This window comes from Calonectris borealis, chromosome 15, assembly GCF_964195595.1.
Source record: "Calonectris borealis chromosome 15, bCalBor7.hap1.2, whole genome shotgun sequence".
NCBI classification, from domain to species: Eukaryota; Metazoa; Chordata; class Aves; order Procellariiformes; family Procellariidae; genus Calonectris; species Calonectris borealis.
The window spans coordinates 11,036,389-11,054,889 of NC_134326.1; the positions used below are offsets into that span (position 1 = coordinate 11,036,389).

The window sequence follows — 18,501 nt, forward strand, 5'->3', positions numbered from 1 at the left end:
TGATTGCATCTGCGCCCCGCTGAGCTGGCAGGAAGGCGGCTTGGGAGGGAAATCCGACCTGATGTGATTTGATTAGGAACGGAAAAATCCGGAGAAGCCATCAGCAGCGAGCTGGAGGTGTGAGCCCTGCCACTGCGGGGCCGGGGCTGGGCGGGCGAGACTCAGAAACACAACCCCTGCCCAGCGGCCCGCGTCCCCCCAGCCTGCCCACTTTCCAGTCCTGAGGAACCCATTGGCTTTCCCCAGCAATGTCCCCAGCTCCCGCGCTGCCGCCTTCTCCCAGGCTTCGCGGGGGTGAGCATTTGCTCGGGGCTTTCAATGGCACCTGGGCGGAGGTAGCAAGCCCCCAGCCTCCCCGCAGATAAAGCCCCAGGACCCTGCAGGTACAAAGGAGGGTGAGCCCCACAGGCAGCTCTACCCCAAACCAGGCACCTGGACCCACGTGTAGGGTGCACAGTGAAAGCAGCGCAGCGTCAGGCCTGTCCCCACCTGCCTGGCACCCACCCCATCCCTCCCCACACGGTGCAAGCTTGGGTGAGGACATACCACCTCTGCTTCCCTGCCCAGTCCGCAGCCACAGCCGCAGGGCAGCACCGTGGGAACCCACACCCAGCTGCCGTGCTGCCGAAGCGCGTCCCGTGGGGAGCCCGTGGGCGGCCGAGCGTGCTGCCTCCCTGCCGGGCAGGGAGCGGGGAGCCGGCGTGCCAGCGCTCGCCAGCCGGCCATCGCACCTTTGATGCGGGAAGCAGCAGGTGCCCAGGGCAGCCGGGATGACGCCAGGCTGCTGCCTCTGTGCTCCACTGCCCGCAGTGGGCGAGGGGTGGGCAGCATGGCATCACGGGCTGAGCTCTCCCGTGGAGGGAGCGCGGTGCCAGCCCCCAACGGCTGCAGCCGCGAGCTCCCGAATTCCCCTCTGACACGTCAGCGCTGTCGTGGGCACAGCTCCCTGCCCTGACCCTCATCAGCGTTACATCACAGCACAGCATCAGAGCAAGCCATGGGGAAACTGAGGCACAGAGCTGTGACGCCTCAGGCAGCGATGGGAGGGAGTGCTGTCTCTGTCCCCAGACTGAGCCTTAGGTCAGGGACTGACCGACACAGGTTGATTCTCCCAAAAACCTCTTCCATGGGGCCTGTGCTTCTAGAGAGCACGCATGTGTCGAACCGCTGGAGATTTGACGGGGTCGGCAAGGGGGACACGGTGTCCTGAGAGCCCCAGGAGCTGTGCTCTGCGTCCCCAGCCCTGAGCAGCACCGCCTGGGAGGGAAGCAGCGCACGGCTCGCCTTCAGCCGCTGCCCCGGCACAGCCGCGCTTACCGCGGCACCGCCAGCCCTGCCGCCTCGGGCTGTCCCCACGCCGGCCAAGGACACGCACACTCCACTGCAGCAGTGAACCCCCTCCACGGCCTGCCAGCGCCCCAAAACCAGTGCTCCCAGTGCCCGCAGCGAGGCGCGCTGGGAGGCGGGCGCGGCGTGCGGGGCGGCTCTGCCATCTGGCGGCCGCGCTGTCGGGCTGCCACGGGCGCTGCGCGGCCCCACGGCACGGCCCGTGCGTGGGGGCGGGAGCCCACCAGCACCAGTGGGGCGGAGAGACAGTATAATATATTATAATGTCAGCGTATGAGTCGCACGAAATAGCATCGGTGGTGAACAGAGCGCTTCTCATCACCAGAGCTCAAAGTGCCTCTCCAAGGGGTCAGGAGCATCAGCCCCACTGTGCTGCGGGGGGAAACTGAGGCCAGAAGCGGTGCTCGGTGGCCAGGAGGGCTGGGGAGGACCCTGGCCTCGGCACTCAGCCCGGCACCCTCCCATCGCTGATGGTGCGGCCAGGCGCAGGCTGGCGTTGCCGTGCCCTTTAGCAGGACGTGAAGGCTGTGCTGCCGAAGGGACCACAATGGCACATCAGGGTGGGCACCCAGGCAGGCATGACACCCTGGTGAGGAGCGGGGAGCCATGTCTCCAGAGCTGCTCCGCCTCGGTCTCTGCACTCAAACCAGCGATTTCCCGGAAAGCCTCTTCCCAAGAGCCCCAGATGCTCCGTGCCAGGCTGAAGGCCCCCTCCGCAGCACTGCACCCTTTGCAGCTTGGTCCTGATCTAATTGGGGACGATGCTGTCTCGTCACCCCTAGGGACACTTTTGTCACTGACATGGATTTCAGCAAATCCCTGGAAAACTGCAGCCACCTGCCCTCATTCCCTCATGCTCCTTTCCTTTGTGCAAACACATATGGGACATGGCACCCTCGCACCTACCCATCAAAACGTGCCTCCCGACTGCCGTCCCTCGCACCCACATCTCCCAGGCCGTATTCTGCCAGCTGCTTCCCACTGCCTCCCTGGCCCGGGGCCACCATGGCTGCCCCCTCCAGTATCTCCCGTGATGAGTCCTGGGGTGCCAAGCGGACGACTCTCATCTGATGAAGCCTGTGCCCTTGGGTGCCAGGCTGGCCATGCTCACACAGGCAAGCTCCAGCCCATGGGCTCCTGCACAGGGACGGTCACCAGGTAGCTGGACGGCACGTAGCCCCTCTGGCCGTTCACATCCACCAGGCTCCAATCCTTGCTCCCCTTCTTGTCGTGCGGCTCCAGCACCACCACGGGCTGCCCTGCCTGGAGGCTCACCTCCTGTGGACTCCTGGCTGCGAAGGAGAAGCCGGCCACCACCTGCAAAAGGCAGGGGAAGGAGGGAGGAAGCCCTTGCCAGACGCAAGAGTCAAAGGAGGAGAGGACACACATGGCAGGGCAGGACCTATAGGGGACATGGAGGTTGTTTCCAAGAGGGCAGTGCAGTACTGCCATCGATGGAGGGACACTGGGGACCCCACCAAGCACAGTTCTCTTGCTCTGTCCACCCCCCTCCCAGCAAGGCAGCCACCAGCCTCATGGGGTACTCGGCCAGGGGCTGTGACACTCCCCTGCTAGGCACACGGCTGCACATGTATGACCACATGTGTGCTGGAAAAGCAGGTCCACCTTCCCACCCACATGCTGCACACACAGGGACCAGCACGGAGCTGGTGGGGTTGCCAGGAATGGCCCTGGGGGGCATCCCCCACTCTCACCTGGAAAGCTGGGGTGAAGGCGGCCACCTGGGGCCTGGGGGCTTCAGGTGATGCATACGAATGTCGCCTTCTCTCTGTGCTGTTCTCCAGGGCTGGCATCTGCATCCCAGGCTGCTGGCTTTGTACCGGGCAATAGGGCTGGAGTTTTCCAGCAGGCACAAACCCTCGGGGACCTGGAGGACACGCACACACACAGGTCATGGGGCCCCGCTGCCTGGCATGTGTAGGACTGGTTGGAGGAGAGGAATGACAACTTGGCTGTTGCCTAACACGGCACAGCAGCCCTACTCAAACTGGTCCATCACTAGGGGATATCCAGCAGCAACCCTCCCCAAAAAAGGGGTTTCAAGACGTTTCTGTGTGCACGGGATTCTCCTTTCCCAGCCATGATGAGCCATGAGTGCTCCCTCATGGGGAAACCTGAACTTTACAGCTAATGGCTATGGGTGCAGCTGGCAAACCAGAGGTGGATTTGGGCTGAGCAAACCCTGGAAGGGAGGACCCGGGAGGCAATGGCCTGCTGTTTCATCCAAGATGAGGAAGTGGTTCGGGTTTGGTTTCTGACCCTGGTGCCGAGGCAGGGAGAGGCTCCCCATAGAGCTCACAGTACCTCCAGCATCCACCAGCCATCTGCTCGTGTTCCCCTTAGTGTCCACACTTTGCAGCAGAGCTACAATCTGTCCCCTTTGCAAGGTCAGGTCCAAGTCTTTGCTGCCACTGATGTTGCTTGTTACTTGGTAAAGTTTGTCTGGGCCGTGCTTGCTCACAAGGGAAAGGACCTTCCGCTCCTCGGCAGGGTTCAGAGGCTGGTGGGGAGCAAGAGACACAGAAGCACTTGATGAGACAGGCAGGAGACTGAGGCCCTCCATGTACATGTGCTCTCCTTTCTGCCAGATCACATCCCAGTGAGAGGTTAGAGGAGAAACTCCTTCACACTATCTGCTCTACCTCATGGTTTGGAGATGAGCATCCAGAACCAGAAGAGCTGAGACTTTCATCCCTGGTTATTCCCAGCCAGCTGCTGTCAGGGGCTTGGGGGAAATACTGTGGCTGTGGTAACCCCCCGTGCCACTTTCTGAGCCAACCTCCCCCCCAATGAGATGTTCTGCACTGGGAAGCCACAGTCCTACCTCTTCATCCAGCTGGCCTGAGACACCCCCTTCCCAGCTCCTACCTGTGTCACAGGGCTCGGCGTGACCGTCTCAAACGTCTGGCAGAAGGTACGGAGCTGAGCGCCAGACTGCTGCAAGGTGTCTTCCACCATCTTCCAGAAACTGGGCAGAGGCATGTGGCCATGGGGCATCTGTGAAGACAGATCCTGAGATCAGAGAGGGCCCTGGGGAGGGGAGGAGCTGTGGGTAGGGTCAAAAGAAGAGGAGCAGGAAGAAAAGAGGTGAGAAAGCAAGAGAACAGACCTTGCCACTAAAGATGCATCTTGCACCTAGGATGTGGTTCCCTTTGGCAAGGAGAGCTGCTGCTCTCTGGCTTTGAGCCACCTGCCCTGGGCAGGGCAGTCACACGCGGGGCTCTTGGGCTGTACCCAGCCCACCGCAGCAGTCCCTGGGTCCTGCTGTCCCGCCCCAAGCCCCCAGTCCGTCCCATCTGCCTAAAAAGGGAGACAGGCGGATGTAGCTCTGGGGTAGATATCTGCAGCGTAAGCATCCCAGACTGAGCAAGAGGAATCCGCCCTCATGACTAGGTATGTACGAGCAGTGCCTGAGAGGATACCTCCCCGTGGCTGCATCTTGTTCTCATCTTGGTCATGGGTCAGGCCAGGGCCGTGCTCTACCCCAGGGCTCTGGACTGGCCTGACCCACCACATTTGCAAACGTCAGGCTCAGAGAGTGCTGTGCAGTGAGGGAGGTTTGAGGGATGCTCGTCCTCAGGCCAGGAGCTGTCCTTCTCCTCCTTGCCTTCCTAGCACGGAGCTCTTGGGAGCTCAGAGTTAACACTGATCTCTCAGGCAGCACATCAATAAATTACCAGCGCTGTCCTCAAAGAGAGAGCAGGACAGTTCCTGGCAGTGAAGAAGAGACAACTTGGCTTTCCCCAGCCGAAGGGGAGGAGAGATCACTTACAAATGCTAGACAGGGAGCTGCGTGTTTGCAAGGGCAGGCTTGGGCTACAGCAAACCTTCAGTGCCCTGACACCCAAGTGATGTCCCAAGCCTGAAGAAGGCAGGTCTGGCTCAGCATGTGCGCCGGTTTGGGCACACACACCAAGGGGTCACTCTCACCTGCTCTAGCTCCTTTTCTGCCTGGTGCAGGACCTGGGCAGCCAAGTCCCGTTGCAGGGCGCTGAGGGAGCGCAGTATCTGCCCCAGGAGCTGCAGAGCCGCCTGGTTGAACCGTGGGAGCTCGGCCACAAGCAGGGAGTTGATGGCAAGGTAGGTGTTCATGGCTGCCTCCTCGTCGTATGTCACGCTGCCCATCTCGCTCTTCCGCTCCTGGATCTCCTCATAGTCCAGCAGCTTGTCCAGGCGCTTCTTGACCAGCTGTTGTGGCCCCACCAGCATGTCTGAGAGGCTGCAGAGGGGCTGGCAGACCAGCCTGTCCAGCCGTCGCTTCTGTGGGGCGAGAGAACCCAAATCTCCACTTGAGCCCCCCAGACAGGCCCAGCTGTCTGCATGGGGCACTGTCTTACACAGGAGAAAAGGCTCGGGGACCTGTTGAAAGGCTTGTGTGGAGTGGGGAGCATCTGAGATATCCTTCCCTGAAGGCACATAGGATGCCAACCAAAGCAAACCCTTGGTAGAGAGCAGTTACGCATGCCACGATTCAAAACTTGTGTTCCATGCAAATGATGGGGTAGGACCCTCACGTGCAAGGTCCCATGGGCCAAGGGGGGTGCTGCAGTGACTGTCCCATGCAGGTCATAGCGTCCTGGTTTGACAGAGGCCCTCAGCCCAGGGTCTGTGTGGTTATCCCACGTAGCTACCCTCCCTCCCCGTGCTGGCGCTGGGGATGCCGGAATCCAGGTGTGGGGTTCAGGCTGCCCTGCCACACTCTTCACTGCTCAGAAAACCTCCCTGACTGCATTCACGGTGGCAGCCGCCACCCAAGAGGGAGTCCTGGAGAACCAAGCAGGGGTGGTAGAAGGAGACAGATGGGGGACTCCTGGGCGAGTACGGATGCCCACAAGGTGTGGGTAGGTTGGACTGAGGTTTGGTGGCAAACACCTTGTGTGAGTCAAATAAAGAGTACGCCTGGTTTCCCACCATCCTGTGCTCTGCTGCAGCCCTGCCTGCATGGCTGGCCATGAACATGTCAGGGCCCTCAAGACACAGCCTTTAATGGCCCAGATCAGACTCACCTGGAGCCTCCACCCACACCCCTGCCCACAGCCCATTTAAGGGCCTTCAGCTGCTACTTAAACATTGCTGTGGGTGAGCTGGTTTCTGCCTCTGTCTCCTGGGTAGACTTTGGACCTCTGCTGTAGGTAGTTCAGTTCCTAGATAGACCCCTCAGATGGACACTGCAGCTTGTCTCTAACCCTGGATGGACTTTAGAGCTGTGTTGTAGCCATGTCTCTGGCCCTGTCTCCTTTTGTGTCTCAGATGGACCCTGGAGCTGGTTCTTCACTTCATGTGTCTGGGACTGCTGATGGATCCTGCTACCTGCCCCTTCATGTTCAGGCCCCAGGGGACTGTGCCTGTTGGTGAGGACACTGCCTGCTCTGGGGTCTCCCTCAGCTCTTGGCTGCCCTGCCCTGGAGCCAGCTCCTGCTGTGCCCTGGAAGAAGGTGTGAGAGCAATGCTTGGCTGTGACCCTGAAGGAGATCTGCAGGGGAGGACCACTTACAAACTCTGGGAAAACAGTGCAATGGAGGTATTCTGCAAAGCGGCGGTACTGCTGGGCAGGTCCCTCGTCGATCTGCAGCTCCCGCTTGTGTGGGGTGGGCAGCAGGAATGCCTGAAAGGGAGAAAGCCATCAGACCTGACCTGCAGATGCTGCCCAACACCAGCTAACCCATCTGTAACCTATCCCTGTGTTCCCAAAGACAGGCCAGTGTCCCAGCCTGGGTGTTCTGTGCTAGCAGCCCAGTGGGACTGATGCTCTGGGCTACTCCTGCCTGCAAGCCAGGGAGCTCACTTAGGTGTTAACAAACCTCTCCCCTTGAGCAGGGGTCATATACCAGCTTGCCAAAGCACTCCTGCCCCAGCAAGGTGGCCAAGGCTGCCCTGTGGCCAAAGGTAGCCTGCACCAGCTTAATGTTGCCTGGTGCTTTGACACTTGGATTTGGTGCTCCAGTAGCTCCATGGAGTTTCTTGTATTTGTGCACAAAATCTCCCCCCGGGCCTCTGCATGGAGAGTGAGACTGGTGGGAAAGGAAAGCAGCTAGGGATGGTTTGGGTGGAGACCCTCCTCCGCTTTGAGAGGCTTTGCTCTAATGTTAATGCTGTGGGCTGCAGCCTCCTTCCTGCCCGGAGGCCGATTTTGACGCACAACCTCTAGACCCAGAGAAGGGAGCCCAGAGCTCTCAGAGCCCCAGCCTGCTGCTGGTGCCAAGGGAAGCCTGGCCTCCTGCTCCTCCTGGGCTTGGCTTTGCTGCCCCTTGGAGCACTGCTCCTGCAGTCAGTCCTGGAGCAGTTTCTGTTTGATTCTCATCAACCATGGCTGCCATCAGGGCACTCAGAGAGGCCCATCTCTGTCCTAAATCCTGTCTTTTTGCCTGTGGTCATGTTTAGGTCACTTCCTTTGTAGTCCTCCTTGCCACAGAAAGGACTGGAGACGGAAATATAAAAGGGGAAAAGGATTGACCTTTTGAGCAGAAGGTGGCAGCTCTGAGACCTGCGTGCTTTTCCTCAGCCCTACAGGGGCTCTTACACAAGCAGAGGGGGCTGTGATGATCCTGTATGCACCAAAATTTGCCTCTTCTCATGGTGAGGGCACTGGTACAGACAGATGCGCAAGAGGGAACTGCCAGCCAGCACAAAGAGGCCAGGCTGTCTCTGCCCTATGAGAACATGTCTTCATCGGCTCCTCAGGATGCCTTTGAGAAGCTTTCAGAGGGAGAGCGGCAGGGCATGCACGCAGCCCCACCTTCCCCCACCAGCAGCTCCTCTGAAGCTGCATCCGAGCCCCAGCATGACTCCTAACCACAGCTTATTATCTAGGCTGCCCAGCCTATTTGCAGACACTTGATGTCCTGGCTGCAGCAAAGAAGCTGGCTTACAGAGCTGCAGCTCACCGGGGGGCAGTGCCAGGCAGGGCCCCAGGAGCACTCCATGTCCCAAGGAACGGTCATACCCTGTCCCGCTAGCTGATGCCACATCTCACTGTCATACAGATTGCCATCCTCCTGTTTGCTATTCTATTTCTGTTTTACCCGCTCTTTGGGCTACAGGGAGTCTTTCTGTCCCCTTTTCCTCCTTCCCAATCCTATATGGGGAGCCCTTGCCAATATTTTCATGACAATGTCTTGCCAGCCCTTGAATTGCTGCTTTCTGAACCCTCTGCTATTTCCTGAGACTTCCCTGATAATACAGTGCCTGGGGATTTCGAGTTTTGCCATTGCTCATACTTTCATTTCCCTCAGATGTCCCAGGGGATTTCCATGAGAAAATCACAGCAGCTACTCAGCTGGGTCATTTCAGAAGGGAAGTTTGTTGTTTCCCTGGTTTGGGAACACTTCTGTCTTATACCTGTTATGTAAGAATTCCCAGGCGAACAACACTTAGCCTTCTCAGCTATTTAATGCCTTGAAATAATGATCAGTTTAAGGACCGATTATTCTCAAATGACACCCAGCTCAGACTGTGTCAATGAAGCCTTGACTTTGTTTTAAGCTCTGCTGGACCTGAGCGATCCTGGATGTTATGCACAACATCTTTAGCTGAGAAATGCAAGTCACTGAACATCCCGAACTGACACTGGTTTCCATAGGGCTTGAAAGTATTTTGCAACCCCAAGAAAAACAGGTCCCAAGGCCTGGATGGGGCCAACCCCCTGCAAGTTATCAGGGTTTTACCTCTAAATGGCCCAGGTAGGATGCCACGTTCTCCTTCAGCACAGCCACGCTGGACACCACACACTGGAACTTCTCCTCCAGGTCCTCGTACTCCCTGTCCTCTGTCTGCAAGGCAAGGGGCAGCTTATCCCCAGAACCGGCAGGCCAGGCAATGCCTTGGGCAGGGCTGATGCCCCTCACTAGGTGCCAATCTAAAAAGCAGCCAGGCACCTGCCTGAAGCTCACAGTGCTGGGCATGGGCAGGGGAGACCCTGAGAGGCTTCAGGAATCTGAAAAGGGCCAAGATCTAGGATGCTTGGGATGCAAGCAGAAACAGGGCTTTCGGTGTGGTTGTGGTGCTGGGAAATACCAGGGTGTCTTTACTTTTGCTGGGATGCCTGAGGATCCTGTGGGTCCTTTGGGGGCCAAAGCACTCCCCTGCAGCGCTCTGAGGCGGGGAGCGAGGTGTGTACCTGCATCCCCCCTACACTGCTGGTCCTTGGGATTGGGGACCAGGAGCCACCCTTAGGCTGCTCGATAATGGGACTGTGGCTCGTGTGACAGCACGCTGCTGGTGAGGCACCTTGGGAGGCAGCGGAAAGCCCCAGAAACGACCCAAGGAGAGGCAGTGGGTGCGGGCTGCCCACCTTGGCCACGATGCCGGCCTCGTGCATGAAGAGCCGGCTCAGCCGCGTGGTCTTCTTGGCGATGGAGTGCGTGTTGAGGCGCGCGAAGCGGTCCCGCAGCGTCAGGTGCTCGGCCTTGTTGTATTTGGTTGCTGCCTCGGGTGGGGGCACACGAGGTGGGAGGAAAAAAGATCAGAAGAGAAAATGTCAGGGCAGCATCCTCAGCAGCCTGAGTGGGCAAACAGCAGGGAGGCCCCAGAGCTGATAAGTTATGATCAACAGGATAAGCACAACCCACATCAAAGAAGGGTAGCCTGGGGGAAAGTACTATGAAAACCAAAAAGAAGGGCAAGCTCCCATTTGTGGGGAGCCTGATTTCTCCTATCCCAAGGGCACGACTGTTCCTCCCCATTCCCCAGCTCCAGGAATGCAGACAGACTGGTTTTGTGCTCAGCCCCCCCATGCCACCCTGCTCCTGCAGCCTTCAGGTCTTGCCCAGAGTGGCATTTGCAGGACCAGAGCAGTGCATCGTGCTGCCTGCATCGTGCCAGGAGCTGCCTGCACAAGCCCCTGGCTCCACCAGGCAGGACGGGTGGAGGGCAGGAGAGCTTTGAATTGATTTAAGTGGGAATTAGTGCAACACCAAGGGGAGACCAACTGGAGTTGGGATGGGGCTTCCCAGATGCCATGCCCCCTGCCCGCGCCGTGCTCCCTGCCCGCTCACCTACTTCTCTGCGCCGTTTGTACTCGTTGATGTTGGCGTTGACCTGGGCCATGGCGCGGACGGCTGCCTGCAGGGCCGGGTAGGCGCTGGCGCTGGTGGGGGTGTTCTCCAGGATCTTCCCCAGCAGCAGCGGGTATTTGGTGACCCTCTGCACCGGCATCACCAGGAAGAAGCTGAGGTCCGACGCACCCGTGTGAGGCCTGATGAAGTGGGGAATTGCTCGAGGTCGGCGTGCAGGGCTGCCCTCCTGCCCTACCGCTCCCCCCAGCTTCTCTGTGAGCGTTTTGGGGAGAAAGCAGTGCCTCTCCAGCTGCAGAGGAGCTTTGCTGCCTCGGACCCGCAGGCAAGCTGTGCCCAGCAGCCATGGGGGGGTTCTGGCTGTGAATCCCTGCTCCCCGCCAGCTGCGGGGCCACCCCCCGGAGCGCTGGCAGGGGGACGCTGTCCCCGCCAGCCCCGAAGGCAGTGCCAGCCCCGGGCAGGCACCCTGCCTCCCTGAACAGTGCTGCGCTTGTTTAGCTAGGAGGCACGGGATCGGCGCTTGCTCTGGGGCAATGGGGAGGGAGGGTGTGGGCAAAGCGCAGGCAGGCTGCAGGCAGGGCTCCCCTTCTACCCGCACGCAAGGCATCGCTCATTTGGGACTCACATTGCCTGTGCCCTGAAACAGAGCAACAAATCCCAGCAGCTCCTCCACTGCCACTCCTGCTTCTCTTGGCTCCCACAGTGTTTGCAACCCCCCTCGATAGTTCAGGAGGGGTTCAGCAGGTGCCCCGGGGCCAGCCCGTCTCTCTGGTCAAGCTGGGGAACATGTGCCCTCCATGGGCACAGCCTCTTGGGCTGTGGAGCAGGCAGGAGCTGTGGGTGCCATGCCATCCGTTGTTTTGGGGTCCACCATAAAAGACCACCAACCTGTAGTGCCCCTTTGGCAAGTGGCCCCAAGGTTGCAGGACAGGCTGCCAGGGGCCACACCACGCAATGTCACAAAGGTGATGGCCGTGATATTACACTCAGCCTGGTGGCACATACTAGTGCAGGCAACTCGTCCAGAGAGGAGAAGGGCAAAGCCAGCAGGTAAAACAGGGAGAGGGAGGCGGTGGCCTCAGCAGCAGGTACCTACACTGTTGCATTCAGGGTCTCCAAGATCTCCTCCTGCAGCCTGGGGTCCTTGCGGTAGCTCTCCACCAGGAGGAGGGCATGCTCATAGCTGGCACAGTAGATCTTGTAGACGGTCTCCATCTCCTCCTTGAATTCCTGGAACAGAGCGCCTGGGGAAGGACAGCAAGGCTGGAAAGGATGGTCCTTTCCTACAGCCTCAGGGAAAGGCAGAGGTTTCTCCTCACTCTGCTGGAAGGGTGAAGCCTGCAGAGCAGTGCCAGCCAAATGTGCCGGGGCAGTGCTCTGCACCCCGGGCACCTCTGCTAAGCTGGGCCTGATGCTGCCCCCCCTCACTTTCTGCAGGCTGGCCAGGTCTGCCTTGCCCCTGTGGGGTGAGCGTGGGTGGCTGCCTGTGGACAGTGGGGTGCAGGCAGCAGCGCTTCCCAGAGCTGAGGGAGGTGCAGGAGGTGTCAGGGCAGGCGGGCTGGGGGCTGCACCTGGGCACAGCGCTGGGTAGCGGCACTGCCAGCACCAGCAAAGGCATGGGTGGGCGCAGGTCAGCTCTCAGCACTCCACCACTTACTGATGCAGAGCAGCTGCTCGTGCTCCTGGATAGCTGTGGCCTCAAGACCCTTCAGGAACCGTCTGGAGACGTGGAGGATGTCATCGGTGTTAGAGAAGAGTCCTTCCAGGTCAAGATCAGGCAGCTGAAGGGAACAAAGATGCCCCAGGGTAAGCCAAATACATCAGAGAGGGGGACCGTGTGTTCTGCAGGCACTCACGCCCTCCTGAGCACTTGTGTCCTTCCAGCTGCCCCATGCAACACCCGAGGAGCTGGAGCAATGCTCTGTTTCAGGAGGCATTGGGGATGCTGAGACCTGGCTGTGCTCCCGAGCGGGGCAATGAGGCCTTTTCACATTACAGATGCAGGATTAAAGCCATAGGACAGCTGTACTGGGTCAGACCCAACATCCATCCAACCCAAGACCTTGGCTGACTGGGGGGAGCCCAGAAGGTGGAAGGTGAGCATGTGGTGACCTCCCTGCAGCGATTTGGGCATCTTGCAGTTCTCAACAGATTCACTCCCTGGGCACCCCTCTCACCTGCTTCTTTTGGAGGTGTGCCCGGATGTCCGACACGCAGAGCTGGATATTGTGGATGTAGCTGGCCTCAGTGGTGATGAGCTCCTCCACAGCCAGCCGCTGGCTCAGCTCCATCCTGTTGCAGGGCATCACCTCCTCGTAGATGGCCTCTTCGGTCTCAGCTGTGTCCTCGGCATTGGGCTCTGCCCCACGGGCGCTTGCCATCTCAGCGTGACGCTCTGCAGGGGGTGGCAGAGTGTTAGGGACAGGATGTGGCAAGGGCAGCCCTGGGACCTGTGCTCCAGTGCCCAACCCAGCTCAGTGCCCGTGCTCCCTCCCCTGCGCTGGGGGCACCCCACAGCACCTCCCCGGGGACGCTCAAGCCATCTGCAAGGCATGGGTGTCACTCCAAAACCATAAAACCATAAAGCACTGCAAGCCAGGAGCAGGCTGGCAGCGGAGGGCAGACACCCACGTGTGGCGGGCAGGGACTTGACACACACACGTGCCCGAACTCCAGCGACCCCGTGCAGGGCCAGGGTGCAGGCAAGGGGAGCCCCAGCTGCAGGCAGGGGCCCGGCAGCACTCATCCAGCACTGGGACTGCGCAGGGGCTGGTCCCCGAGGGCAGAGCGGGGTTTGCTGCCTCCGCTCCCACTCTGCGCTGCCGGGGCTAGCTGTTCCCTCCCTGCCTTGGCTGTCGGCGCCTGGCACATTGCCTCACGTTCAAAAGTCCTATTCAAAGTACAAAGCGTGTTTTTGCAGTGCTTGAACAAGAGATGTTTCTGTGGCAGGGAGAGCTTGTTTAAAAGTGACGGGGATGGGGGAGACAAGCGGGCGAAGCTGCAGGCGCCTCTGCCAGAAGCACTTGCAGCCGCTGGTGCGCAATGCCTGTGCCCTGCCCAGCACAGCCCGCTCCCCTCTCCTCTCTGCCTGTGGACAGCATAAAAAATTGAAGCTGATGCATGCTGTTTCTTTCTCAGGGAACATCCTCTGCTCTAACTGATGCCGAGGAGGATGGAGCAGCTCCCAAAGCATCACAGATAGTGCTTGGTCCCAGGCAGGAGGCCTTGAGAGAGAGAGACACGGCACAGCCCACGCCAGCTCGGCTGGATCCAGACCCCAGCCAGGGGGAGGGATGCTGCCAGGCAGCCTGCCTGCGGAGGCTGTGGAGGAGGTGAAGAGCGAAGGCAGGGTGGAGGTGGCTTGGCAGGATAAAAGCAATACAGCACAAGCAGTGGCACAGGGAGGGTGGCTCTGTATCTGCCCTCTGCCACTTGCCCAGTCAGTGCCAACCTCCGCACCCGACCGTCAGCCAGACCGCGTCAGGCCAGGCGCCTGCTTTGGAGGCTGCAGCCCCGGGCGCCTGCGGTGGGAGCAGGGAGAGGGGCTGGCAGGACAGCCCAAGCCTCCGCTGGTGGAAGGTCCAGCTCATAAGTGGGTGATGCAGTTGTGAGCACTGGACAGGGTGAATGTCCCCTCCTGGCACATGCTGCGCTGGAGGAGAGCTGGGCTTGGCACAGCAAGCAAACGCCAGTGAGAAGGTATGGGACCTCTGCCTGCCTTACAGGGGCATGTTACCCTGCCAGCTGTCATCCCTGCTCTCTGCGGATTTGGCTACCACCCCTGCCTGTGGCATGGCGTTGGCTGCTGTCGGACACGGGGAGTGGGAGACACTTTCCTGAGCCCCTTTGGGTGCTTCCGAGGTGTCCAGGCAGAAGGATGCCCATCAAGGACTGGTGGACAAGCCCAGCGTCTTCTGCCTGGGGGTCACAGCAAAACCCTTGCTCAGAGGAAGGGCTGCAGTGGAAGGAGGTGGAAAGCCATGATCTGAGACACCCCCTGAGCTCTGAAGAGATGCCCTGAAGCTGGGAGCATGCAGGTGCTGTGGTGTCACTGGTCCTTGCACCAGCATCCCCCAGAGCACGCAGCTGCTTTGGGGGTTGTCCCCAAGCAAAGAGGGAAACCTCTTTCCCTCCCCTGACCGCCCCCCCGGCCTGAAACATCAGGGGAACAAGGGAATTGTGCAAAACTAAAAAGAAGCATTTCTGGGCAGCATTGGACCAGGTGGAGAGAGCAGGAGCAGGTTTCATTCCCCAACTCTCCTCCCAGGCAGCTGCCTGCCTTCGACATGTCCCTGCCGCCTCGGTGGCTCCGAGCATCCCTGTCCGTAAAGCGGGGAGCAGGCAACGTCCCCAGCCAGCACGCAGAGACCCGCTCGCAGGGGATGCGGCGGGGAGGCGGTGCCGGCTGCAGGCCCGCAGCTCCCACCCCGCGCCCCGGGGCACGGCCGTGCCACCCCCTGCTCCCCCACGCTGCTGCGGCCCCGCCGCCACCTCCGCGCCCCGAAACCAGCTGCCCCGGCCCCGGCTCTTACCTGCGGAGGAGGCAGGGGGTGGCGCCGGGGAGCTGTGGCCGGCTGCGGCCGCCCTCCTGCTGCCTGCGGGAAGTTAATGATAAACCCGCTGCGCCGCAGCCGGGGTGGCACGGCCGGCGTGGGCAGGACGAGCCGAGCCCACGGCACGGGGGGAGCCCGCGGCACGGGGGGGAGCCCACGGCACGGGGTGACGGCACTCGGGCGCCCGCCGCCGCCGCGCTGGGGCCCTGCCACCCCGCCGCCGCGGGGCTCGGGCGCGGGGCCGCAGCCGGCAGCCGCCGGGCAGAGGAGCAGCCAGGCGCTCCCTGCGCACGCCCGGCCGCGGCGGGGGCTGGCAGCCGGGCTGGCAGCGGGGTTGCACCGCCTCCGCCGGCAGCCGAACCCGGCGGGGAGGGGAGCTGGGGAAAGCGAGCGGGGGGAGTCGCTGCAGCGGCGGGGGGCTCTCATCTGCAAAAGCAGCTGGTCCCCAAGCGCCGTTCCTGGGCCTGTGTTAGCCCCCCCGGCATGGCGGCCGCAGCCCCCCCTTTTCCCCTTGTCCATCTTCAAAGCGTGGTGCTGCGCAGCCCCCGGCGTCCTGCCGCCCTGTGCCGGGCAGCAGCTCCGGCCGGAGAGCAGGGGATGCACCGGCTCGCTCCTGCCATAAATAAACAGGGACAAGTCCTCTGTGTCTTTTTATGGCCTTGCTACCACTCCGGCGTGTTGACGCCTCAGCACTACCCAGGGGAGGCCAGTTGGTGCCTTGGTGCTCCCACAGCCCACCCATGAATGCACAGGCTTCCCCCGGCATTATCCTGCAGGCAGGCATGCCCCCGGCCACATGCCCCTCTGCTCTGCCATCACTTCCCAGTTGCTCAGCCATGGAAAAGGGTTTGGAGCAAACAGAAATGAAAATATATAACCGAGGAAGTGGTTGCACAGGTTGGGCCATTGGGAGCTATTGGCTATTTGGCATGAAGTTGTTTTTTTCTCTTGTGAGGTGTTTGTGTCCTTATAAACAAGCTATTGAGAAGAGAGAGGCTGATCTGCAGCCAGCTCCCGCAGCTGGGAGCTTGTCCTTGGCCTGGCCGCAGGGAGGGGACGGTGGCACCTGGGTTTTTCCTGGCTGACCCGCAGTGTCCAAAAAGTGTCATAGTAAAAAGGACTCTGAGTCTTTCAGTGACTCACGCAGGTCACAGGCAGCGTCTATGTCTAGCGCCAAACCTCCCCACGGATCAGGATGAGCTCTCCAGCGCAGCCCTTCCCTCTGGGTCCATTTCTGGGGGTGCTAAGCAGCCCCCCACAGCTGAGGTGTGGGGGCTGATGTGGGCTGGGCAGGGCAGCATTGGGGGCCTGCGCGCATCTGCCCCACTGGCTCCCACCCAGTGCTGGTTCCGGGAAGGCCAGCCTGCCCTGCTGCCGTCCCTGCCTGCATCCCATCCTGCCCGCGGAGAGTCTGGGTGCAGCTCGTGGGGCTATGCCAGGGGGTCTGAGCCAAAAGCATGAAACTGCCCTCCCTCGTCCCTGCGCTGGAGGGATGCTGCAGCACACAGGAGTGGTTGCGGATGGATAAGCTGGGCAGCAATGTGGCAGGAGGAGCCAAGGATGGGAAGAGGCAGAAGCATTAACGCCCAGGCAGGTCTTTGGGGGAGAAACCAACACACAGCGATGTCCCCTGGCTCGGTGGGTGGCTGGGGTAAAGCCACCCCACGAGAATGGTTCCCAGGGTGGCCCATGCCGTATGGGCTTAGAGAGACATGTGTCCATGGGAGAGACCCACACATGGCTGGGCAGTGAGGGCTTTACCTGGCTGTGGCCTTGGGGACACAGATGTTGTCCTTCCTCCCTTGCAGGTGTCAGCAGGGATTCAGTCCTCGCCCAGGCACTTTCCGAAGCAGTGAAACGCCTGGCTGGGCAGCCTTTGGGCAGCAATGTCAGGAGTTCCCCAGATCCATCCTCAGGCAGGCGCTCTTACTGCTGCATCCAACAAAGCCATCGCCCCTCGAGGCACCTCACCACCGCTTTGCTCCCATCAGCATCTTGTGGCTGATCATGCCAGGGCAGGCACCACGCTCCTGTGGCTGCCGAGGGAGTCCTGGCAGGGCAGCGCTCCCCCCCTCAGACGATGTCCTCACCCCGCTGGGGCCAGCACAGCAGGGCGGCATCCCCAGCCACCCGCTCCGCCCTGGCTGGCTCATACCAGGGGCGTTGCCTTGGACATATTTCCCATTCCAGTTCGGTTTTTCAGATGCTGGGTAACCTGGCTCCAGCGAGTTCCTTGCAGGATGGCCTCGCCATCAAGCCCTGCAGGGACCGGCTGACGCCTCCTTCCCCCCGGTGCAAGCCGTTTCCTTCCTGCTGTGCCGCTGGCCCCACACTCCTCCCGTCCAGCCCCGGGGCTGGGGCTGCTGCAGCTCCGCTCGGCTTGGCTGGATGGCTCAGGGACCGGGAGCAGCGTCACAGCGCTGTCACCACTCCGGGGCTCCCCAGGGAGGGGTGAGAGCAGGCTGGCTGCCCTGGCCTGGCTCTCCTTACAAGGGAAAAGCAAATAGGCGCCGGCTGGTCGAACACAATTGTTTGTGTCCCAGGGTGAGGTGTTGTGCTCAGGTTAAGTCAAGCTAAAGGGTCCCAGCCGGGTGGGCTGTCCGTCTTGGCATCAGCATCCTTGTGGGCAGCCAGCACTCCCATCCTGCCAACATCAAACCTGGCAAGCAGTGGCAGGGCATGGTACCGCGTGAGGGACCGTACGTGGGACCCCGCAGCCGCTGCGCTGGGCGGCAGGGAGGCAGGACTGCCTTCACCCACAGCAGAGCCAGGTTTGTGTAACCTCATTGCAAAACTGTTTTTACAGGATGCTTCTCGCAGAGCAAGTGTGAGCCACCTCCACGGCACCGCCCGGCCCTCTTCATATCCACTGCCACCGCAGGAGCGCTCTGCCAGCTCTTTTCTGGTGGTATTTAAGAAAAAAAACAACCCCAAGCTGCTGGTGGGAAAAAGGTCTCCCTGTGACAATCCTTGTGTGATGACCACATGCCCAGTCCAGAGGCTGGAGAAACACCTGCTTGATGGTGCCGGGCTCCGGCTCAAAACAGGCATCGCAGTAAAAGCATCAGCAAGAGGGAAGCAGGTTTGCAGGGCGGGAGGCTGCCCAGCCATCCGGGGAGAAGGTACCATCTCAGCCAAGAAGGTGGTTATTGCCCCCCTACATCTCACCCCAAACTTCTGCTGGCTCCTGGAAAGCCTTTTGCTGTTGACAGGGATTTTCCCAGCTAGTCAAAACTTTAAAGCTCAGACTATTTGGATGAAAGCTAAAGCCATCAGGGGGCTCTCTGGGAACACACCAGATGATAAGCTTTGAGTTAGACAGGGCTTGCCTAGAAAATAAACACAACTTCCAGCCGTGCAAAGCACAACAGTTCCAGCTAAGCCTAATAACAGCAGGTGGGGGTTCCTCTCCAAGCAGCAGGTTTGCACAGGAAAGTTACACTTCCTCTATTTAATCTTTTCCATTATTACTGTTCTTTGGATTTATTTCCTGTCTTGAAAGGACTTCGTGAGCATACGGCGCTATCAGCCATTCATAGTGGAAATGAAAACATGGGGAAAAAAATAG

General features: G+C 60.3%; 1 protein-coding gene across 1 annotated transcript; it reads right to left on the bottom strand.

The window, feature by feature from the left end:
- Positions 1 to 1,584: 1,584 nt before the first annotated feature.
- ARHGEF37 (Rho guanine nucleotide exchange factor 37) lies at positions 1,585 to 17,328 on the bottom strand. Its single transcript, XM_075163875.1, has 13 exons — positions 16,695 to 17,328; positions 12,558 to 12,775; positions 12,038 to 12,161; positions 11,477 to 11,624; positions 10,362 to 10,561; positions 9,659 to 9,789; positions 9,033 to 9,137; positions 6,863 to 6,973; positions 5,299 to 5,628; positions 4,237 to 4,365; positions 3,673 to 3,868; positions 3,063 to 3,235; positions 1,585 to 2,664 (listed from the first exon to the last, which is right to left on the bottom strand). The coding sequence occupies exons 2-13, from the start codon at positions 12,759 to 12,761 to the stop codon at positions 2,455 to 2,457; spliced, it is 2,061 nt and encodes a 686-aa protein (XP_075019976.1). The 5' UTR covers positions 12,762 to 12,775; positions 16,695 to 17,328; the 3' UTR covers positions 1,585 to 2,454.
- Between the last annotated feature and the right edge of the window lie 1,173 nt (positions 17,329 to 18,501).